Source organism: Orycteropus afer, unplaced genomic scaffold, assembly GCF_000298275.1.
Source record: "Orycteropus afer afer isolate SDZICR_OR568_19922 unplaced genomic scaffold, OryAfe1.0 scaffold00060, whole genome shotgun sequence".
Taxonomy (NCBI): Eukaryota; Metazoa; Chordata; class Mammalia; order Tubulidentata; family Orycteropodidae; genus Orycteropus; species Orycteropus afer.
Genome location: NW_006921647.1, coordinates 4234136 through 4258750, shown reverse-complemented (window position 1 = coordinate 4258750; position 24615 = coordinate 4234136). Strand labels below are relative to the sequence as shown.

The 24615-nt window shown below is 41.9% G+C and overlaps 1 protein-coding gene across 1 annotated transcript in view; it reads left to right on the top strand.

Annotated features, from left to right (window-relative positions):
* The window catches only part of CHD7 (chromodomain helicase DNA binding protein 7), a 171813-nt gene that overhangs the window by 142244 nt on the left and 4954 nt on the right, over window positions 1–24615 (top strand). Inside the window, exons 19-34 of the mRNA XM_007939476.2 lie at window positions 3706–3816; window positions 3907–4112; window positions 6885–7084; window positions 7475–7634; window positions 11734–11823; window positions 12254–12357; window positions 13692–13821; window positions 14214–14286; window positions 14446–14500; window positions 15191–15419; window positions 15666–15874; window positions 15996–16667; window positions 17819–17979; window positions 19425–19652; window positions 19909–20352; window positions 23575–23796. Of these exons, the coding sequence (XP_007937667.1) occupies window positions 3706–3816; window positions 3907–4112; window positions 6885–7084; window positions 7475–7634; window positions 11734–11823; window positions 12254–12357; window positions 13692–13821; window positions 14214–14286; window positions 14446–14500; window positions 15191–15419; window positions 15666–15874; window positions 15996–16667; window positions 17819–17979; window positions 19425–19652; window positions 19909–20352; window positions 23575–23796 (3294 nt within the window). The remainder of the gene's footprint in view (window positions 1–3705; window positions 3817–3906; window positions 4113–6884; window positions 7085–7474; window positions 7635–11733; window positions 11824–12253; window positions 12358–13691; window positions 13822–14213; window positions 14287–14445; window positions 14501–15190; window positions 15420–15665; window positions 15875–15995; window positions 16668–17818; window positions 17980–19424; window positions 19653–19908; window positions 20353–23574; window positions 23797–24615) is intronic.

Here is a 24615-nt window from a genome sequence, read left to right as displayed (position 1 = left end):
CTGCTTCATAGGGTTTCCAAGGCTCTGGTAGCATAGTGCCTAAGGCATTTGACTGCTAACCAGAAGGCTGGTGGTTCAAACCCACAAGCCACTCCTCGGAAGGAAGGTTGGGCAGTCTACTTCCGTAGTGATACTGCCTCGGAAACCCAAGGAGGGGTTGCTATCAGTCGGGTCTGACTCGACGACACATAACAACAACAACAGAAATAGACTATCTCATCTTTCTTCCACAGAGTTGATATAAAAGCACTAGTGAAGTGTTCACATGCCACATACATGATGTTCATGTTACATTGGGAATTAATAAGTTAATTAGTAACTCCCCATGGTGCCCCAGCACATGAGCACACTTTGTGTTTCATTTTTTCTGCTGTGTATGTGATACCATGTAGTTGCCCTCAGCCTGCTGTCCTTTTATCTGCTTCCAGCCTCCTGAGGCTATCCTTCACCTGCACACTTGACCCTGCCCCCTCTCATTGCCTCTGTGATCACTTCTTCTGAGGTCCTGCTTCATCATCATCATCTTCTTCTTCATTTCCTCCCAAGATCCTGATTCCTAAAATAGTCTATAGTAATAACTAAGTCACTTCAGCCTTTAAAAACTCTCTCATCTGTTTTTCCCTCTAGCTACAACTCCATAACTCTTCTTTTCACAGCTAAAATCCACACATGCCTAATTGACACCAGCTGTCTCCACTGCCTCCCTTTCTGCTTATTTTTTTTGTTTAACTTCAAGCTTGTGTCCTTTCCCCACCTCGCCATCAGAACTGCTCTGGTAAAGGTCATAACTGAGATTGGTGATACCACCTGAGAGACTGTCAAGGGCTTTGCCTGCACATCTGTCACTACATACACCCACACTGAGGGCCACTGTGCACCTTTTTAAAAAAACAACTTTACTAAAATATAACTTACATGCCATAAAAATTGACCTGTGTTAAGGATATAGTTCAATGTCTTTATGCATATTTACAGAGTTGTACAACTATCCTCATGGATTAAGTTGAGAATATTTCCATCACACCTAAAAGACCCCTCATGTCTGTTAGCAGTCTCCACTGAATCTCCTAACCCACTTTCCCCTGCCCTGTTGCTGTGAAGTGCTGTCAAATCAATTTCAACTCATAGTGAACCCATGTGACAGAGTAGAACTGCCCTATAGGATTTCCTGGGTGGTGTAGTGCATAAGGCAGTTGTCTGCTACTCAGAAGATCAGTGTTTCAAACCCACCAGCTACTCTATGGAAGGAAGATGGGGTGATCTACTTCTGTAAAGATTTACAGCCTCGGAAACTGGGGATTACTATGAGTCAGATTCGACTCGATAGCAGTGATTTTAGTTTTTCGGGGTTTTAATCTTTATGGGAGCAGATTGCCAGATCTTTTCTCCTCCAGAATGGCTGGTAGATTTGAACTGCTTACTTTTGGTTAGCAACTGAGTGCTTAACCATTTCTACTAGGGCTCCTGCCCCACCAGCCGTTGTTGTTGTTGTGTGCCGTGGAGTCAGACCCGACTCATAGCGACCCCCCCTTGGGTTTCCGAGGCGGTATCACTACAGAAGTAGATTGTCCCTCCTTCCTTCTGAGGAGTGGCTGGTGGGTTTGAACCATCAGTCTTCTGGTTAACAGTCAAGTGCCTTAGGTACTACGCTACCAGAGCTCCCACCAGCCATAGGCAACCACTAACTGCTTTCTGTCTGTATAGATTTACCTATTCTGGACATTTCATATCAATGGAATCATACAATCTGTGGTCTTTTGTTTGTCTTTGTTCACTTAGCATAGTGTTTTTGAAGCTCATCCATGTTGTAGCATCAATAATTCTTTCCTTTTTATGGCTGAGTACTGCCTATTGTATGTAGATACCATATTTACCAATTGGTTATGGGCATTTGTGTTGTTTCTATTTTTTGGTTATTATCAGTAATGCTACAATGAACATTTCTGTATGAGTTTTTGTGTGGACATATGCTTCCTTTTCTATAGTTATATACCTAGGAGTGAAAATATTGGGTCATATGGTTATTCCTGTTTAACCTTTTGAGGAATTGCCAGACTGTTTCCAATGGCAGTCTCATTATCCATTTCCAGCAGCAGTGAATAAGGGTTTTGATTTCTTAGTATCCTCACCAATACTTTCCATTCTGCTTTTGATTTGCATTTCTCTGAAAACTAATAACAATGAGCATTTTTTTTCAGGTGGTTGTCGGCCATTTGTATATCATCTTCAGAGAAATAAATGTCTGTTCAAATCATTTGCTCCTTTTTTTTAAATTGAGTTTTAAGAGTTCTTTATATATTCTAGATATAAATAAGTCCCTTATTAGATGATATACTTTCTAGTTCTTTCTTCTTGTCTTGTATCAATGGTCTTTAATTTTAATGAAACTCAAATTTATCTCTTTTTTTTTTCTTTTTCTTTTATCACTTAAGCTTTTGCTGTTTTATACAAGCCCACCATCTCTGGGCTCTGTGACCTAATGTCTTCTCCCTCACTTCTTCCCAAGCTCTCTTTAGGTTCTTTCCTCAGTCCTCTCAGGTTCTTCAAATTCAGTATGTGTAAAAGTAAACGCATCATCCCTGCCCCCTATACCCCTCACACACTTGTTTATTCACCCAAGTAACACTGTTCTGGTGCCAATTGGATGCTGAAGCTTCCCTTCTTTTTCTCCTTCCTTCTTTTTCATGCTTCATATCCACCCAGATTCTAACTGCATTGATTTTACCTTTTAAAAAATATCTTTATATTTATATGTAGTTGTTAGGAGCTGTCGAGCTGGCTCCAGCTCATTGCGACCCTATGTACAACAGAACGAAACATTGCTCAGTCCTGTGCCATCCTTATGTTTGAGCCCATCATCACAGCCACTGTGTCACTCCATTTCCTGAGGGTCTTCCTCTTTTTTGCTGACCCTCTACTTCACGAAGCATGATATTCTTTTCCAGAGACCAATCCCTTCTGACAACATGAGTTTTTCTAGACTGTCTCCCTTTTCCTGTTTCTGCTGTCTCTGTTTTTGGTCTTTGTCATTTCTTATCTACACTTCTAGAGCGGTCTGTCTACCTTCCCTATGCTCTAAGTTCTATACTGTAGTGTGACCTTTGTAACAGATAACTCTGGTTCCTTCAGGTAGGTAACTGCTACCTCAGGATAGATTTCAAACTCTGCTAATGGGCACCAGGCTCTTCTTCATCTGGCTATTGCCTACTAACTAGCCTGAGTTTTGTGCACTCTCCCAGGCATCCTTAGACTTGCCCACATGAAACTCTATCCTTTCTTCTCTTCTTTGCCTTTGCACATGCTTTTCCCTCTGCTGTGAATACTTCCACATGCTTTCCTGTTCTGTGAGCTTTGGTCTAGGAATTATTTTCCAGAGCCTTCTCTTCTCTCTCGCCAGTAATGCCTTCCCTGCACCACTCCATAGGAGCCCCTCCTATCTGTGTCATTTGGACTTGTGCTTGCCTTTGTTCCATATTATTTGTCACATGACACTGTAATCCTTTATTTCCTCATCTGTTGCAGCCCCTGGACAGTGAGATACCTGAGGGGTAGCCTGTCATCTTCGTCCCATCTGTCAGTGTAGTGGGCATACCGTAGAAGAACTCACCAGTGTTTGAGTGGATGAATAGTAAAAGCTGCTTTGCATCTTGACCCTGAGAACAGCACCTCAAAATCTTCAAGTAATGAGTATTTGTTTCCCTTTAGGCCAGCTTTGTTGCATCTGGAAATAGGACAGATATTTCCTTGGATGATCCAAATTTCTGGCAGAAGTGGGCTAAGAAGGCTGAATTGGACATTGATGCCTTAAATGGGAGGGTAAGTGAGAGGGCCCATTCAAACACTTATCCAATCTTGCCCAACGGTTGCTTTATCCAGACATTTCAAATTTATCTGCTGTCTTTTCAGAACAACCTAGTCATTGACACTCCAAGAGTGAGAAAGCAAACTAGGCTGTATAGTGCAGTGAAAGAAGATGAACTGATGGAATTTTCAGACTTGGAAAGTGATTCCGAAGAAAAGCCTTGTACCAAGCCCCGGCGGCCCCAGGATAAGACACAGGGTTACGCAAGGAGCGAGTGTTTCAGAGTGGAGAAGAATCTGCTTGTTTATGGGTCAGTTGGACTTCCTGTGGAAAACATAATTTTATTTTAAAAAGTGTCAGAATGCCCAGTTGGTACAGAGAAAACTCTATTTGGATTTGTGTGGCTTCCCATAGCACAAGCAAAAGAATGCTTTTGTAGTAATTTTGATTAGGCACAGGGTCATTTGTTGAAGTTGGTCTGAGTCATTCAGATCCTCATGGAGTTGAAGAGGTCGCCTGAAGTTAGGGGTATCGGTTTATAGCATAAGGAATTATGTCAGATCCAAATATATTCATTATTTATTGCTCAGAATGAAGTCCCAAAACTATAAAATGTTTTTCTACTTTACTTTTGTATAAAATTAATAGTAACCTTTAATATTTTTCTGTTAGAAGAATTCATCAAAGGCAATAATCTCACTGGTAAAGCTCTACCTCCCACTCATCAAAGTACAAGTGAAGGGTCACTTCCACTTTGTGAATGTGGTGTGTGTGTTCTGCTGGCCTGCCTGTTCCTGAGAGGCAGGACCCACACCTAATTCATCAGAATCTGCATAATGCCCTGCAGAGCACTTTGAATGGCAAGGCGCTAAATAAATACTGAATCAGTATCTGAGAGTTCAGCAGTGGATTGTAGAACTTGAGACAAACTCCATCAAAATTGTGGGGGGGGGGGCGGAATGCCACCGAAGCAGTCTTTTTGCAGATTTGGTCATGCTGTGCTTTTGATAATTTCTTCATGTGGCTCACCACTAGTTTCAGAATATACACAAACTTTCCATAAGTGTGGCGTCCAGGCCTCCCTTAGGTGGCCCTTCTCTGTTTTATTGGCTCTTGCCTGAGCTGCTGTTGGGATAGACACCTGCACCACCTTCAGTGTGCCAGCTTCTATGTCATTCCTTAGTTATCACGAGGCCTCCTATTCCCATCACACACACACACACACACACACACAGACTTCATTGGCATGATGCCCAGTGGCCTTTAAGATCAAGCTCAGACCTCACTCTGCACCCAAGAATCCACTGTACTCATCATGCTTTTTTGTGATCTGTGAATCACAAGTCTCTCCTGTAGATGGTTGATTAGCAGCTCTTGAGGATAGGGCCCTGCTTTCTTAGTGTCCTCAGTGCAAAATGCAGAGCCACAGACACATAGTGAGTGCTGAGTAAATGACCATTTATGGAACAGATGCAGTTCAGCAAAAGCTTATCATGTATCCCGGTGGCCAAGGCAGCTCTGCCGAGTATCCCTGTTATGTCTGTTCTCACCAGGAGGCAGGGCACTCCCCATCTGGGCCCTTGGCAGCTTGCATCCACTTCCAACTTTCAACCTAATGATCAAAGTTGGGAATTATATTGTTAATTTTAGAAACGAAGCATATCAATGACTCCTGAAGCTAAAAAGTATGCTTAGGGCATCTTATCTTTCAGTAGTGTGTCTCCCTTTACCCCTCCTGCCCCCTGTGATGTTTGTCACTATTTATGGCACACCTACCATGTGCTGGGTGCTGTGTTGAGATATTCTCAGGCACTGGGGGTCCCACTGTGAGGCAGACAATCACAAATGGTCCTAGCCTCAGGCAAGGGGGAACCAGTAGAAATGGCAGTAAAATGTGACAAGTGCTGTGATGGAAGGGAACCTAGAAGTGTGTCCCATCCTTTAAGACACAGCTCAGGTATGTTCTCCCCACTAATGGGACTGAGAGGTAGACGAAGAGATTCCATGACATCTGAGTATGGAGTCTGTGCTGTGATGGGTATTGTGAATTAGCCAGGCAGAGAGAAGTGAGTTCCTGGTTAAGAGCAGTAAGCTCAGGGGCCTAGAGGTGAGGGTAAGCCTTGTGGTGTGAGGAACTGAAAGGAGCTCACTGAAGCCTAAGAAAGGAAGGGTGTGGCAAGAGATAAGCCAGGGTGAAAGGCAGAGGCTGAGCATGAATGCCCTGGACTTATTCCCCACAAGGTGAGGACTCCATGATGCTCAGCCCTTCTGTCCTCACCATGCTGTACCATGAACATCCTGTGGCTTGGTCAAGTATGATGTGGGGAAAGACATAGCTCAGAGAGTATGTGCCTCCTCCAGTCCCATGCCAAGTCTCATTTTTGTATGGTCTCAGTCCACCTCACTGAGAGGAAACCTTTCCATGGTGTGTTTAAACCTGTGAGGATGACGCTGGACAGACTGTTTGGGTTCAGCAAAGTTTTCTCTCCACCCATTTCACACAGGATACTGAAAACTGGCTGAATGCTTTTCCTGTGAGTGCCACTGTGCTTTGAGTTATCACTCTTGATTTCAAAAGGAAACTCACAGCTTCTCATCGTCATTCATTAATTATCATGACAGCCCTTTGAGGGAGATTGATACATCTATAATCCTCACCATTGCATCATTGATTCTGGAGTAGTCACATCATCCTTGAGTCACCTTTCATCTCAAATGGTTGATCAGCATTGAAACATACAAGCCATGATAGAGTGGAGCACAGTATTCAGTCTCTAGGCCCCTGGATTGCTTTCCTGTCCTGAAAGTTGCTGCCACTGCCCATGGAAAGCCTGCATTGAACACATGTGCTTTATTGTTTTAGTTGTGGTTTAGCTATTGTAGTTACAAACAGTGGCTCTGTGGGCCACTTTGTCAGACACTTGCACCTAATGCTTGCACCCTAGATTGGTTTCCTATCACTTGGTGTAAAGTACTGCAAGTTTTGACACAGGATTTCCCAGCATCACCACCTGCCTGTTAAAGTAAAGCCCTGAGTTTAAACTCAAAGGTGCCGTCTACATGCTGAATGTTTGCATTCCAGGTGGGGACGATGGACAGACATCCTTTCACATGGGCGCTACAAACGCCAACTCACTGAGCAAGATGTAGAAACCATATGCAGAACCATCCTTGTATACTGCCTCAATCACTACCGAGGGGACGAGAATATCAAAAGTTTCATCTGGGATCTGATCACACCAACAGCTGATGGCCAGACTCGAGCCTTGGTCAATCATTCTGGTAAGAGCTTTGTCCTCTGAGTTATAGGGTCACCAAGAGTCACTTGATACCTTGGTGACATGCTGCTGATGAAAAGACAAGTCCCTGGGTACTGCAAACAGTTAATGAACACTTAGCTACTAGCCAAAAGGTTGGAGGTTCAAGTCCACTCAGAGGCCCTCAGAAGAAAGCTCTAGTTTCCTTCTGAAAGATCAGCTATTGAAAACCTGTGGAACAGTTCTGTCCTGATAGACAGTTGCCGTTGAACACAAGTTCAATTAGAATCAAGCTGATGGCAATCAGTTTTTTTTTTTTTTCATATGCCTTGTACTTTCTTGTCTCTTATATTAAAATATCTGAGTCTGGCACTGTGATTTGGATTGTAAGAAGCTTTTATTGTTGTTATTTCAGGTTTGTCAGCACCTGTGCCACGGGGCAGGAAGGGCAAGAAGGTGAAAGCACAGAGCACGCAGCCAGTGGTGCAGCACGCAGACTGGCTGGCCAGCTGCAACCCGGATGCGCTCTTCCAGGAGGACAGCTACAAGAAGCACCTGAAACACCACTGCAACAAGTGCGTGGAGTGGCTCCTCCATGAGCTCTCATTTCCTTTCTTGCTTGTTAAAAAACTTATGTTATTGGCACTATTAAAATCTGTAGCTGCTGTCTTTGCATAGCCTTATTCTTTGTCTTGAAACATGCTGCCACTCAGGTGAGTGTGCACATTTAGGTGACGGACTTCCAGTACAGTTAGTTTTCTCTGAGCCTGCAGTCACCCAGCTGACTGCTGTGGAGGGAGTGGGGAGTATTTTGCTTCAGAACAACCTGATTGCTGGGTCCTTTTTCCCTCTCTGTGAGCTTAGAATCATATTCCTTATCTTTATTTCCAGAAACTGATCACAAGTATTTGAAGAATATTGAATCTAAATTCATTTAATTGCTTAAAGCTCTGGTAGCATTATGCTGGCATCTGCACACACTCTCTCCTCCCTGACTCAGAGCGTGTGCTGGTCAGTGTCCATCACACAGGAGCAATGTGGCCAGGCCTGCTGCATTCTCACTTTGTATGATCTTGGACAATGTACTCAACTCCTTTGAGACTCAGCATCTTTGTCAGTCAAATGGAACTCTGCAACAAGGTCTTGATTGGACAAACCAAAAAACCAAACTCACTGCCATTGAGTCAATTCTGACTCATACAACCCCCTTTGGGTTTCCAAGGTGGTAAATCTTTATGGAAGTAGATTGCCCAGTCTTCCTTCCACAGAGTGGCTGATGGGTTTGAACTGCCAACCTTCTGGTTAGTAGTCAAGTGCCTTAGGCACTACAACTCATTGCCATCAAGTGGATTCCAACTCATAGCAACCTCCATTATTGCTCTGAGTATTCTGATTGGACAAGACAGGATATAAATAAATAAATGTGTATTAACACATTTAAAAGTAATAGGAATGAAAATCTGAGCACTTCATATGGATTACCTGCCTGAATTGTCTGTGGAAGGTAGTACCTTCTCATCTCTAGCTAACTGATAAGGAAACTGAGGTCCAGGTTGAGCAACTTATTTAAGATCCCTTAGCCAGTTAAGTCTCTGAGCCAAATTTGAACTCCAGACCTCACCAGTACAGTGGCATAGCTCTTAAACACTGGGCCCCCTACTCACCTTGGAGGCCACCTTGTGTCTGCGTAGTGCTGTGAGGGGGATGCCAGGTGACATGTGGGAAACACCTGGGACTACCTGAATTGTACTGACTGTAGTTCTGCACCTGTACTAGTAGCCATGGTACTTTAAGACCTACTTTTGATTGCTAGGGAGCTCTGGTGGCATAGTGCCTAAGGCATTTGACTGCTAACCAGAAGGCTGGTGGTGCAAAGCCACCAACCACTCCTCAGAAGGAAGATGGGGCAATCTACTTCTGTAGTGATACTGCCTCAGAAACCCAAGGGGTTGCTGTGAGTTGGGACTGACTTGACAGCAATGGGTTTTGGGTTTTTTTTTTGTTTGTTTTTTTATTGCTATACTTAGATTTTTACTGATAAACTTTTCCATTTTGAGTCTTCTAAATTATTTTTGCACCTATAAACTTTACTATTTTTTTTATTACTGCTGTAGCATCATAGTTCTCTCTAAACTACTACCCCTCTTAACAGCTGTTAGAAGACACAGCTTCCTTGTGGTTTATGTAGGTTTTTGGTCAATAGTCATTTGAGTTCTGGGTTCAGACAGGCTGGGGATGGAGAGTATCTGGCATAGCCATGTTTCTTTTGATTGTGGAGCAGTAGCTCTGTTCTGGGGTCTCACTGTGATGGTGGTGGCTTAAATTTCCAATTCTAGTGGCAATAACCAGTTCTGTAGGATACTTCCCCAGCTAGTATGTGAGCAGTCACTAAAATTGTCCATTTCTCCCAAATCAATCTCAGAAGAAGCCTGTTAATGCATTGCATATTACCTTTGTGAGGAAGCAAGCACTCCCATGCTTCTTTCCTAACAGATCCTGCCTTGACTTATTGGGATTCAACACAAGAAGATGTTTATGGCTGTCAAGATAGAAAATGAGACCCAAGTTGAGGGGCATCTGAGAAAATAGCTGGCCAGTGTCCTCACAAGTTCAAAGTTACAAGAGACAGAGATGAGACACTATCTCAGGTTCAAGGAGATGGGACAATTCAGGCAGTGCATGATCATGAGCTGGGACCTGGACATAAAGCAGTTACTAGAGTGACAGTTGGTGAAACTGAAGAAGGCCTGAGGGTTCATAAATGCTTGCATTCATGTAGGATGTAAACTCTTTACCCCAGCACCTGTGCCCACTCACCAGAAGCGAGGTCACCCAGCATCAGGGTCACCCATAGTAGCCCATACAGCAGGCTCTGAGTGTCCCAGTTGCATTTGTTTGAATTTTTCCTCTAAAATAAAAGTGAAGTTCATAGTTAGTCCATAAATGACTCCACATGACTAAAATTCTACCTGAAGAACTTGGTCTTCTACCAAGAGGGAGAGAACCACTGTGATTAATACCACTGTGTCAAGTTTTGCTGTGAATGAAAAAGAATTCAGCCCAAGGTTGAGGATGATTTCCTATGGAACTACCCTTTCTGAGCAGTTTTTGCAAGTAAATCCTAAACTTAAACATTCTTCTCTAGCCTAAGAAGAAGGGAGGGTGCCAAGCTTGTGACCCACACTTTCATTGTTTTCTGCATGTTGATCAAGTGAAGCACAATTTTATATAAATTATCCAAGCAATTACTTACCTTGGAATATATTCAGGTATTTAAAACAAACCCATTTCCTGCCCCCACGTGGCCCATCTTGAACCCATGATGGCTGGAGTAGACTCTCGCAGTGGGAGGAAGGTATATTATAGGGACCTACCTGTGCGTAATCAAGAGTAGTGTCTTTGGTGAAACTGCCTCTGGTTGTCATTTTGATGTCTTACAGGACATTTGCCACGTCATGGAGAGACATGTGATGTGGTGGAATCAGAAGACCTAGATCAGAGTGTTCCATGCTCAAAGTGACTCTGTGATCTTGGATAGGCAACTTCCCTTCTGTTAGTTTCAGTTTTCATGTTTATAAAATGGAAATTGCGACTTGCCCCAGTTCCTCCGAGGGTTATTGTGAAAATGAAATGAGCTCACATATGTAAAAGTGAGGTATTGATTGTAAAGTACTATACAAGTGAATGATGGAATTATTTAGCTAGGGAAATACCAGTTGATGCTGTAATTTCACTCATGACTAAGGAGGTCATCTTCAGCTGCCAGTTTTGACTACATAAAGTCTATCCAGCAGGGGACCCAAGACTTGAAGTAGACATGGGCCTTTGGGAGTTACCAGGTGGGTTTTATTGAGAGAATTATGTTCAAACCATTGAGAAAATCCAAGTGGAATTGAAAATCTGGTTCCTAGAATTCCAAGGTTTTTAAAAAGAAGGTTTCTTGAAAAATGATTAAGAACTTTGATAAACTGGGCACATTTTAATTTCCTATATAATGTTCTGTTATGGTTTTTGAAAGCTACAAATTAAGTTCACAGGTAATGTAAACGAGAAGGAATAAGAAATGCTTAATATTTCTTAAGGGGGAAGAGTGAGAACCCACCCTTACTCCAACCCCAGCCCCATCTTCCTTTCTCGGAAGCAAAGTTGTATAATCTGAAAAACCTGACATTCCATATTGAGGGTTTATTGTAAGGTAGTAAAACCAGATTTTATATCTCGTTTATTCCTACAACTTCTGATGTGCTTCCAAAAATGGTATTAAGGCAGCAGCTGAGGAAATTTTATGAGATAATGAAGCAGAACAGTTACTGAAAGCCATCTGCTCAGTTGTTTACAAACTTGCTTCAATACTTCAGAGGCAATGGTAGGGTACGTGTCTAAACTTCACAAGCTGCACTAGGTAGAACTAAATGAAGTGCACCCGGGCTGGGCCGAGCCCGGTCCCTCTCTGTGCAGTGTGAGCCGTTGCCAGGCAGGCCTGTTGGAAGCCAGCAGAAAGCACCACACAGAGGTGATTATGTGCCACCATCTGTCACGCTTCAAGCCTACCATACAGCATGGCTAATCAGCCTTGGCAGGATGATGGATGAACAGCAGCAGCTGCCAAAAGCCACTGTTGGCAAACAGTCCTGAAGTTAAGAACTTTTTCCTCCCCTCTGTCTTCCTCTCCAGGGTCCTGCTGCGTGTCCGCATGCTGTACTACCTAAGACAAGAAGTTATAGGAGACCAGGCAGATAAGATCTTAGAGGGTGCTGACTCAAGGTTAGTGTGAGTGCACAGTTTTTCTCCAGTTCCTGTGATGATCACGTATTGTGTCTAAGGACCTTCACAGGCCATGAGGAACTCTCTGCTCTTTGCATCTTGAATGCAGCATGAACTTGGGGATAGAATAAGAGTCTGGAAGAGACTGTTCATATGTGTATTTGTATGTATAAAAATGGGTGCAATAAGTCACTGATGCTTTAAGATGACCTTTTAGATGTGATGCTATGTGAGACAGTTCATTCCTGGTGATGGTAGAGAGCAACTGAGTTCTGCCCTTTCTTTTAACCTTTTCTCACCCTTCCCCACAACTCTCAGATCTTTATTGTAAGTGAAGAGGGTATGGAAGTGCGTATCATATTCATTGCATGGAATTCTTTTTTAATGCTAGTGTTTATTTTAAATGTTACTTGAACGATTGTCTTTATAGTGAAACAGATGTATGGATACCTGAGCCTTTCCATGCTGAAGTTCCTACAGATTGGTGGGACAAGGAAGCGGATAAATCCCTCTTAATTGGAGTGTTCAAACATGGTAAGTGATGCTTCTGTTTGAATCCATCTTGTCTGTACGGCTTTGTCTTTATTTAGAACTCTCTGCATACTCTTTCCTAAAGTCATAATATTAATGAGGCTAGTTCCAAAGGACTCTTGGCGTCAACCATTTTTCTGTACTAAAAAATCTAATATGAACTGTAAATATCAGATGCTGTTTTTGAATGTTTGTTGAGTATTTGAGAAGAAAACACTTCTTTCTTGGCTCTAAATAAAACCAAAACCACATTTGTTTCAATAATAGCCAAGTTGTACTATGGGTCTCCCTGAACTTTGCTTCCAGCGCTGCTTCACTTGCTAGCTCTGCCAACCAGTGTCAAAGTGGACGGTGGGCTTAACCTCTGCTATTAATCTGTACAAGTGCCTCCTGGGCTTTGTTCCAAGCAATATTTCACAAATGTCAGTGCTGAGAACTTGCGGCTCCCCCGAGTGGGATGCAGCCTTGTTAACTTTGAAAGGCTGGGGGATGCAGAACTGGCATGATATATACAGTGAGCGATTCCTGATTATAATCCCAATTCTCTGGAGGTCGCAGAGGTATTCTCAGCAGCCCAGGCTGACTAAAGGGGAGAATGATGGCTTATAAAACCTTTCATGATGACAGTTTGGCTGGAGGCTCTACAGCAGTTAGGAGCAGTGTGTTGTAGTACACATCCTAATTGAATTGTGCTGTTCTGCTTGTGTACCACAGCCGCGTTTTGTGAGCTCAGCCTAAAAATCATTTTCCCGCAGTGCACTGTTGGGATCTGCCATTTTCCATCTAGTCAACTTGGGCAGTCAAAAAGGAAATTGTAGTTTGAAAACCATAGAGAGAACAGTGTCATCTTACTGACATGCATCGTCCTAAACCTAATAAGACAGGTTCGCTGGCCTGACGTACACAGGGATTTTCAGCCAGCAGTGTGAGGTCTAGCAGGGCTGAGGCGATTTAAAGGAAGGTGGGCGGGGGCAGCCTGGGACTACCACTGCAGAGGTCGTAAAGGAACCATCCAAAGCCTTTCAAATGTCAGACAAAATTAGATCTTGGGGGAAGAAGGGTCAAAAATCTTCCCAGGCATCTGGACATATTTTTCTGTTAGTATTTGTTGTAATTCTGATAAGATCCCTGAAGTGTAACTCGGCCCCAAAAAGCTTCCCCAGAATGATCAGACCCCAGAATGCTTTGCTGAAAACACAGTTTGTTGTGATTCAACATAGAGAATACTCTTGACTGAGAAACAAAATGAGTGTGCTGTAGTGGTGCCATGATTTTGTCAGTGATGAGGCCTTTCTTTGTTTCTGTGTTCTTCCTCTGGGCTGGTGGGGATGGCACAGGCTATGAGAAGTACAATTCCATGCGAGCTGACCCCGCACTGTGTTTTCTGGAACGAGTCGGTATGCCTGATGCCAAGGCCATCGCTGCTGAGCAAAGAGGAACAGATATGCTAGCAGATGGTGGTGATGGGTAAGGAGGACATTTTAAAATTTTAATAAACTTTATGTCAGTGTCACATACATTGGCAGCGTTCAGTTCTTACAGTACACAGTGCACTATATTGCATCTGACTTGAACTTAAGCAATCTTTACCAATATATTTTATTTACATATCATAATGGATATTAAAACAAAATACATTATCTAGATAATCTGAGACCTGTTTGTCTCCTCCAAAGAACAGTCCCCACCCCTTTCTACAACTATATGCTTTAAATACGAGTAGAGTCACTTTGGAGGTCAAACTCAGAATTAAAAGTAGTATTCGGCAGATTGTTACTCTTTTCCACTCCTTACCCTTCATTCTTTGCTCATCAGTATGATTTAAAAAGAAAAAAAAAAACAACTTTCATTTTATATAGGGGAGAGTTTGACAGAGAGGATGAAGACCCAGAATATAAACCAACCAGAACGCCATTCAAGGATGAAATAGACGTAAGAACTTTAGTATATTAGCTTTTATAGTGCCATTAAAATATTATATGCCCATATAAGACTTATTAAACTTTATAGATAATGGCCTTTTCTTTAAAAGTTAAAGCAAAAAATAAAACCCCAAATTAAAATAATTCTATTTCTTGGTTTGCTTTCAAGGAATTTGCAAATTCTCCAGAGGAGAAGGAAGAATCCATGGAAATACATGCTCCTGGTAAGGCTCTGTGAAAGCCCAGGGATTAGAGCAAATAGATGTTGTATCAGAATCACTCATCTGTTAGGGACTTCTGCTTCTTTATGATGCTCATCTTACACTGGCTCATCTTTTTCTGAATAATTTTAATTCTTGTTTATTGTTGGTTTCTTATGTCATTGAATAGAATAACTATTTTTTAGACTAAGATAATTGATCTACTTATATTTTATACCACCACTCAGTGAACCAATTTTAAGCACGTTTAGAACTAGTTCTCTTGGAAATAGAGCCTTTTTATAACTATTTATCTGAAATATGACCAATTTCAGGTATATAATATTGGCCTTTTAACCAATGTAAAATCATTAGCTAGCAATTACATGAATATTTCTGATGTTTAAGATTTTTATTATAAATGCATTCCAGGAGAACATTCTTTCAATGTATTTCATGGTATAAAGTGCATTTCTTCATGTAAGATTGGTACGTGAACTTGTTTTTTCCCCCCCTAAGGCTTTAAAAAGGAAATAGATAATAGGTTCTCTGCTAACATTATCCCTCATTTATATTTAAAAAATGAGGGCACTGAGATGCCCTTTCCCACACTGTCATCTGAGTGTTAATGAGTCATCCAGCTTGGTTGGAAAATCCTGTGTATCGTAAGATTGCAGCTACACATTTCAAAAATCTTTTTTTCCACTTCCCCAGGCAAGCACAGTGAAAGTAATGCTGAGTTAGGCCAACTTTACTGGCCTAACACTTCAACCCTGACTACCCGTCTGCGCCGCCTCATTACTGCCTATCAGCGCAGCTATAAAAGGCAACAAATGAGGCAGGAGGCCTTAATGAAGACTGACCGGCGCAGACGCCGGCCAAGAGAGGAAGTGCGAGCACTAGAAGCAGAAAGAGAAGCTATTATATCTGAAAAACGTCAAAAGTGAGTTTTAGGGTCTTATTTGACTTCTGGAACATTCCCCTCCTTTTGAATCTTCTAGATCCACAGCAAACAGGAATCCCCTCACAGATAGTGAACATCAAAGAAAGCCTCACTGCATCAAAGCAGTCTGGTCTGCCTACCCCCAAAATAAGTACTGTGTATTAAAGTTCAGGGGGAAGAGGAAGTATACTAAACTTAAGCTTTTATGCTCAAGTCCAATTCAAGCTAATATCTTCTTTCTAATAGATGGACAAGAAGAGAAGAGGCTGATTTTTACCGTGTGGTGTCCACTTTTGGAGTTATTTTTGACCCCATAAAACAACAGTTTGACTGGAACCAGTTTCGAGCCTTTGCCAGACTTGACAAAAAGTCTGATGAGAGTTTGGAGAAATACTTCAGTTGTTTTGTGGCCATGTGTAGGCGAGTGTGTCAGATGCCCTCTAAACCAGATGATGGTAAGTACACTGAGTAACAAAAGTTCTGTACTGAAAGGCTAATAAAATGAATTAAAAAAAAAAAAAAAAATGAGAGAGTAACCTGTTTTCCAAAGCAAATCCAATTGCTTTTGTGTTCTAGAGCCACCTGACCTCTCTTCCATGATTGAGCCAATCACAGAGGAGCGTGCCTCTAGAACTTTGTACCGCATAGAACTGCTGCGGAAAATACGTGAGCAAGTTCTTCATCACCCTCAGCTGGGAGAGAGGCTAAAACTATGCCAGCCGAGTTTGGATTTACCGGAGTGGTGGGAGTGCGGGAGACATGACCGAGACTTACTGGTTGGTGCTGCTAAACATGGGGTCAGTCGGACGGATTACCATATCCTCAATGACCCTGAGTTATCCTTCTTGGATGCACACAAAAACTTTGCTCAAAACAGAGGGGCAGGTAACTTATCTTCCTTGAATCCACTGGCAGTTGGATTTGGCTCTGTTCCCCCAGTCATCTCGTCCACTCACCTTCAAGATGAAAAGGTGATGGAGCAAATTGAAGGTAAAGTGGAGGAGTCGGAAAACCCAGATGCCAAGGAGAAACCTGAGGTGAAAGAAGAGGAAGAAGAAGTGGATGGTGGGGAGAAGGACCGTAAGCAGGAATGTGAGACCGAGGCAGGCATGGTGAAAAATGACCCAAAGGGCATTGAGGGCAGTGTGGACACGGGGCCCAAGTCTATTTCAGAAAAGGGTTCTGAAGAGGATGAGGAGGAAAAGCTTGAGGATGATGATAAGTCAGAAGAGTCTTCCCAGCCTGAAGGTAACACCTGGCAACTTGGGCCTTAGCCTAGCCGACTACACAGCAGCTTGTTGTGAGATCATATCGTTTGCATGTAGTGTGACAAGTGCTTTCCTTTTTAAGGGTAATTAAGGTACATTTTCTTCTGTGAAGGGATGATAATTTCAGGTGATGCTTCAGTGTGTGATTTGCTCTGACATCTTAGGCCAGGAAAGACAACATTTTGAACAACTTGAACTCTAAGAAGAGTTATACACACATAACACCTTCTGGCATAAGGATAGATGTTAACTTTATAATAACAGTGTATTGATGATTCCATGTGATCTTGATTCAGACAACTAGATGTGAGAAAGGAGAGTCATTTGCTGAGCAAATAGTATTATTTTAAAACAATGAAAAATGAAACCCCAAACCAGTTGCTATCCAGTCTGTTCTAGCTTGTGGTGACCAGCTATAGGATTATTTTCTTTCATCAGTAAAGGGTAGGAGTAGAGTCTGAAAGCAATCAATTCTCTTTGTAAATTACAGTGAGATTTTATGACTAGCACCAAGTAAGAATGAGGCCCCACATTGTGCTCTTCTGCTGTAGTGGAAACTTTGAACATCAGCCAGAGCCTGAGCCCATTGTCCTGTATGGGAGATCGTAGGCTCTTGGGTCAGACTTGGTTGGCATTCAGCCTCTGTCACAATTTACTTGCACAATGCCAGAGACTAGTCCCTAACCTTTCTGAGCCTCTGCCCCTACATCTTTAAAATGGGAATAACACCACTTACATTAAAACCCATTGCTGTGTCATTGATTCTGACTCATAGAGACCCAATAGGAAAGAGTAGAACTACCCCATAGAGTTTCCAAGGCTATAAATTTTACGGACATCTTTCTCTCCTGGAGTGACTGGTAGGTTTGAACCATTGAAATTTTGACTTGCATCCAAGAGCTTAACCACTGCGTCACCAGGGCTTCTGTACCTACATTGAAGGACTTTAAATTAATGAGCTTTAAATGGCATTTAAAGCCATTTGTAAAGTGTCCAATACCATTCTAGTCATATAGTAAGTTCTCAATAAAATGAGGATGACTGGTGTTTATATTTTCAATTGGGCCCTTCCTGAGTTTTTGTTTCAGTTGTCTTCTGGCTGTAAGTAATACATATTAACTCATCTCTCAGCAGGAGCTGTGTCTAGAGGGAAGAATTTTGATGAAGAAAGCAATGCATCTCTGAGCACTGCAAGGGATGAAACCCGAGATGGATTCTATATGGAGGACGGAGATCCTTCAGTAGCTCAGCTTCTTCATGAACGAACGTTTGCCTTCTCTTTTTGGCCTAAGGTTGGTATGTTGTTGTTTCTGACAAAAATGAGTAGAGAAGGGAAGAAATCTTTGTAGCTTGATTTTTTTTTTTTTTCCCCAAATAGTCTTAAAGTAAACTTTGGCACAGCACATAAAACTGTAGATTTTTCTTGTGGTTTTTAAGGAATGATCTAGGAAAGCTTGGAAAAAAGTCTGTAGGATGCTTTTCTAATAGTAGGAAAAATGACATGAAGGAGAAGTATTAAGAAAGAGAATGATTTTTTTGTACTTCATCCCTTGTGGCTTTTTAGGTTAGCTGTCCACGTTGTCCAGTGTAGTGTGTGAATTATTACTTCAACAGACTGACCCTTTGGCAGAATAAAACACATGGACCTTTACAGTTCTTTGTTTTTAATCTATTTATTGTTTGTCTGAAGTAGAACTTTCACATTTAAGACAATATTATGTGTTTGGAAACCTACAGTCTTCTTAACTTGGAAGAGGGAGATGGGGCTGTTAACCCGTTAGCTCCAGTAATTTTGAGATAATCCAAATAGAGTAATCTGTAACCAAAAGCAAAATGAAAATTACTTTGTAGGCTAAATAGCACAATTTTACTATAGTAATTCCTTATGTAATTTGGGCCTGTTTTTCAGGGTGGGAACTAATCATCCTCATCACCATAACAGGGCTTAAAACAACACAAGAAACAGGCCTCAGTAGACTCCTCCCTGGCCAGGCTTCTACAATGTTGGCTATTTAAGAAATAGGTTGAAGTTGACTGAAGAATGTCCCATTGAAGACATTTTTTTCTCTATAGATCCCCTTGGTTCCCCAGTGATGCTAATGTCTCTTACTGAGTACAGAAGGGAGTTTTGCAGAGCAGTCACAGGTTTATGGTAGCAAGCACTTTTAATCTATGGACCTCAGTCTAAGAGCTGTAATTAGAAATTTTTAATGTACACGCTTCAATGAAATTTGAAGTGATAATAGGTGAGGAATGCAAATGACATTCATTAGGTGTTCCTAGGTTGGTGCTCATTTCATAATGCTATACTTTATTAATAGTGACGCTAATGATGTCCCTCTTCCTGGGACAGGCTGTGGGCCAGCCTGTGGGTCTGAAGCAGCAAAGCATCAAGAAATTAAAGGCAGGGCTTCCAGGTCACAAACTAATGCTCAAACAAAAGTTATTTTTAAAATATAGGGGTATTTTGGAGTGGGTAAAATTTCATAATTGAAAAATACTAAGTTTTCTGTATTGAGGCTATCTAAGACCTTCTACCAGATCAAAGCCATTTTGTGTGTGTGTATATGTGTGTGTGCTTTATTTGCTTGTCTCTTTTTTGTTACATTTTCTTTTGTATTTTGTCCACCTATTTGCTTTTAAACCTTCCATGCTTTTAGTACCTTGTTGGGTGTATTCATTCCGGAACTTTATTCAGGAGTTTGTTACAATTTTGTCTGACTGTTCTCCCCTCTAGGATCGGGTCATGATAAACAGATTAGACAACATCTGTGAAGCAGTATTGAAAGGCAAATGGCCAGTCAACCGGCGCCAGATGTTTGACTTCCAGGGGCTCCTCCCCGGTTGCACACCAACCACCATGGACAGCCCCCTGCAGAAGAGGAGCTTCACCGAGCTCTCGATGGTCGGTCATGCTAGCATTGGTGGGAGTGAGGACATCATGACTTCTCCTCAGTTATCAAAGGTGAGTCTCCGTGCCATTTGTGATGTAAAAGCAGGCTTTCTACGTCTTACCCCAGTCTAGAAGCTTGTATTTAACTGATCCCATTGAGAAACAGGAGACCTTCTGGTTCTCCAGCTTTATCCACTTCTGTGGCTTTTTTCTCCCCAGTCACAAAATGTTTAATTCATCAAGCTTCTTGCTTTTTATTTCTAAAATCCTCCTGTATATCAGATGCCCCTTTGGCTCATTGCAACTGTGTTTTGGAATTTCTCAACAGGAGGATGCACTCAACCTATCAGTCCCACGCCAGCGGCGGCGGCGGAGGAGGAAAATTGAAATTGAGGCTGAAAGAGCTGCCAAGCGGCGGAACCTCATGGAGATGGTTGCCCAGCTACGGGAGTCTCAGGTGGTCTCAGAAAATGGACAAGAGAAAATTGTAGATTTATCAAAGGCCTCAAGAGAGGCAACAAGTTCTACCTCAAATTTCTCATCTCTTACTTCAAAGTTTATCTTGCCTAATGTCTCCACACCAGTCTCTGATGCCTTTAAGACTCAAATGGAACTGCTCCAGGCAGGCCTGTCACGCACACCTACGAGGCATCTGCTTAACGGCTCCCTAGTAGATGGAGAGCCTCCCATGAAGAGGAGGCGGGGAAGGAGGAAAAATGTGGAGGGCCTTGATCTGCTTTTTATGAGCCACAAACGGACATCACTGAGTGCAGTAAGTCAGAGGCCCCTGCCTGTGCAGCGGGCTGCGGTGGCGGCAGTGATGGGGTGTCAAACCTGGCTACTTGCGTTATTGAAAGGGAATTACAGTGAACACAGTCGTGGTTCTGAGCTGGAAAATTGTGCTGATCATTGATACAGACCACTCACCCTGAACCAAGTGTAGCTTGAGGATTTATTCTTCCCACGGTTCTGATACATCGATTGCTTTTGGAAGAGCGGGCCAAAACAAAAACATGCTTTCCTGAGCTGAAAATTGTTGCCCCTGAATTTTTGAGATGGAAAAAGCTTCTGCTCTTAAAAATATTGATTTTTCTCTGGCCCTGGTATCTATTAGATTGATAAAAATGTTTCAATTTAAACTAGGAGCTTTGTGCATATACAGAGCTAGGAATGCCAAGTAATCCAACCTTCATGAAAACTAGATTTTTTAAACCTGAAAAAAAGGCCTCTGCCAGTTTAGGTTGGAAAGAAATGTGTATGCCAATGGATTTCAACATTTCCTTTTCTAATTCAAAGGAAATAAATGTGGGATAAACAAAATATTTTTTTTTCCCTCATGTGCTTCAACTATGCCATCTGAAAATGAAAACTAGCTGAAGGCAAGGATTTTATCCTAAAGGACCAAATGATGTGTGTGTTCTCGTGAAAGAGTTACTCAGTACTAGACTTCCTGAGCTTATAGGTTGAACACCCAAGTCCACAATTGGCCCTGGAGTGGCCTGTCTGGCTTTGAGGCAGGCGGTGTGCTGGCGGTGGGGCACACCTCTATAGCTGAGCCTCAGTAGCCTTTCCCTTGGGCAACAGAAAACAACAGAGTTTGACAGTTTGGGAAGTACTGAAATTTGCAATTCAGGGAAGATAATTATTTGCTTAAAGTATTTTATTTTTTTCTTCCCCATACCATCCCTATCATTAGTTGCTTTGTTTTCTATTTCTTGAACTTAGGAGAAGGTTCCTAAAGAGGTAGGAAGCTCATTCAACTAAACCAGTTGCCATCAAGTCAGTTCCAACTCCTGGTGTCAGAGTAGAACTGTGCACTGTAGGATTTTCAGTGACTGATTTTTAAGAAGTAGACCACCAGGCCTTTCTGCCAAGGTGCCGCTGAGTGGGTTTGCCAACCTTTTGGTTAGTAGTTGAGCACTACATCTTTTGTGCCATCAAGGGATTCCTTCATTAACCTTTAAATTAAAAATGGGAAAAGACGAGGCTGAGTTGAAGCCCAGAAATGATAAAATAGCATTCACTGAAATTTGTTTGATCCTTAGTGAGGCCTAATTAAAAACAGAAGTCCAAGTAGATAAAAGTAAAATTTCAAAATTGATTGCCAATGCACCGTTCATAATAGAGGTCATTTTTATTGGTTGTAGGATTATTACTAGAATTTTATAAAAATAACACCTGGTGGTGGGTCCTCTGTGAGTGGCTTTTCCAGAAGGTAAAATGCCATTTCTAGCTGTGTGGTCCTCAGAAAAGTTGTATTGCTGGTGATGAGCCTCTGCTTGAAACCATCTAACACTCTGACAGATTTTGTTGACTGAAAAATTCCTTATCCATTAAACATCAACAAGCTGAGGATTCTATAGCTGACACCTTTTTTCATTTTTACTATTGTGTTTAGTATTTGGATCACAGTGCATACCTGTCCATGGAGCAGACATCAGGAATTAATAGTCAGTGAGACCCGGTGCTATTTTCCTTTTGCCAGCATAAACCCTGTTGTTGTTGTTGTAATGTGCCGTTGAGTTGGACCCGACTCATAGCGACTCCTCCTTGGGTTTCCGAGGCCTATATGAAACTTAATGCTGACTTTATTCATTTCACATATTTTAAGCTGTTGCTAAGAATTTATTGATTTTCTTTTTCCAAAGTCACATTGAGCAAGCCAGCCCAAGTCTGAGAGGACTTCTAAGAGATGTTAGAGAATATATCTTTAAATTGCTTTTTTTATTATCAAATGCTGGAATTTAGAGGATTCCTCGTTTGATACTGTGAATGTAATGTGCATACACATAAAATGTGAGAAAAGCACTGATTAGTCTCTAAGTGAATTATGAAGATGTGCTAAAGGTCAGGAATGTTATGAGTATGGAAAAGGACAAATCCTGTACATAAATACTAATGTATCATCATTATGTGTGTGTGCTGGGACCAAGGCATGATGCAGGGGGGGACGACTTTGTGAGCCCAGAGGAAGTCTGGGTATGGAGGGAGGAGGTTGTGGAGAGAAATAGATAAAGTTTCCCTGGAGATGTTAATTCTTAGGCTAAGTTTTGAAGATTGGGTAGGGACCAGTCATTCACATAGGATGGCATGAGGGTTGGAAAAGAGTGAGGCCATGGTTCAGCAGAGATGAACTTGGAGACCAGGCAGGATGCAAATTGTGAGGCCTTGACTGCATGCTCAAGAACTTGGAGCTCAGTCTGAAGGAAATAGGACCCAGTCACTGACATCACTTAAATAAGGAGTAATGTGATATGATTTTTTTTTCTTTTTAATTATGCAGAGCTGCATCTTAGAAATCTAATATAACAGTGTGGCGGTTGGATTGAAAAGAGGTGGAACTAGAATCAGGGAGACCAGATAGGAATAGGGCAGGTGAGAACTAAAGAAGGCCTATGCAGTGGGGACAGAGAAATAGATCGATATAAGAGGTCTTTGGAGATAACACATAACAGAATTTGATGCCCAGTAACTAGTTGGGTGATGGTAGAGTGTAGACTTCAGTTAGAATTGATTTTGTCAGTGTCGCCACACATACCTAACACAAGATCTTGTACTACAAACAAAATTGTACTATGCACAGAGTGCTTGTGACTTACTGATCAGCTAGATTTGGAAACAGTCCTTTTATAAATTATCTTTAACGATGTTATCCAAGGATCTCCAAGAGAGATTGAGTGGTCTTTCTCTCACACATTATCAAGCTCAGACAGATGAGGCTCATGTTGTATTTATAATGGCTTGCTTAGGGTTTCGAAGCATGGAGGAAAGATGGACTGTGAACGCTAACTCTTTGTGAAGTCTGCATTGTGAAGAAGAAAATTACAAGTTTTTCCTTCCAACTTAATAGCTGTTCCAAAACTGACATTATTTTAAGAAACTTCCTTTTTGAGCAAAGATCCATTACAATAGGATAGCATTTTCTTGGGGTGTAGGACATTGTCAGAATATCTCTGTCAGTGTGAGGATTCAGACCATTGTCAACTCTCTGCAGGAGGATGCTGAGGTGACCAAAGCTTTTGAAGAAGATATAGAGACCCCGCCAACAAGAAACATTCCTTCTCCCGGACGGTTGGACCCAGACACACGGATCCCTGTGATAAACCTAGAAGATGGGACGAGGCTGGTGGGGGAAGATGCTCCTAAAAATAAGGATTTAGTTGAGTGGCTTAAGCTGCATCCTACTTACACTGTTGATATGCCAAGTTATGTACCAGTAAGTATCTCAGAGTTTGGAGTTGGAAGGGATCCTCATAGGCAGTTCAGTTTCCTCTCCCACACGACATCAACATCCCTGACAGTGGTCCCTCTGTCATTTACTTGAACCTTGAACAGTTTTTCATCATTGCCATCCAATTAATACTGACTCATAGTGACCCTGTCTGACAGAGTAGAACTGTCCTCATTGGGTTTTCTGGGCTGTAATCTTTCAGCAGATTGCAAAGTCTTTTCTCCCACAGAGCTGTGGGTGGGTTCCAACTGCCAGTCTTTGAGTTAGCAGCTGAATGATTAACCATTATGCCACCAGGGCTCCTTCTCCTCTACACTGGAGAGACTAGATTCAAGAGTGTCCTAGTAAGGGGCAGTCGTAGAGTTATCCAAAGATGGTGCATCTACTTACTCTTCTTCCACCAAACAAATGTGGGTTCTTCAGGTATTCTTCATATGACCTGACTTTCGTGTGGCCTCATTATTAGGATAACAACCTAGAATGTAACTAGTCTCTAGACAAGGTCTGACCAGCACAAAGGCCTATGAAGCTGTTGCCTCCTGAGATATGACCAATTAGTGCAGCCCAAGATTTTATTAGCTTCTTTTAAAGCAACTAAATAACACTTGTGCTTTATATTAAACATCTCCCAGTTAGCATCTCCAGATGATTTTGTCAGATACACTGTTTGCTAGCTAGCAAAACAAACCTTTTTTGTTGTTGTTTTTTTAATTGTGATTTGGGTGAAGATTTACAGAGCAAATTCACTTTCCATACAGCAGTTCACATATACTTTGTCTCATGTCATTGACCACACTTTACCAC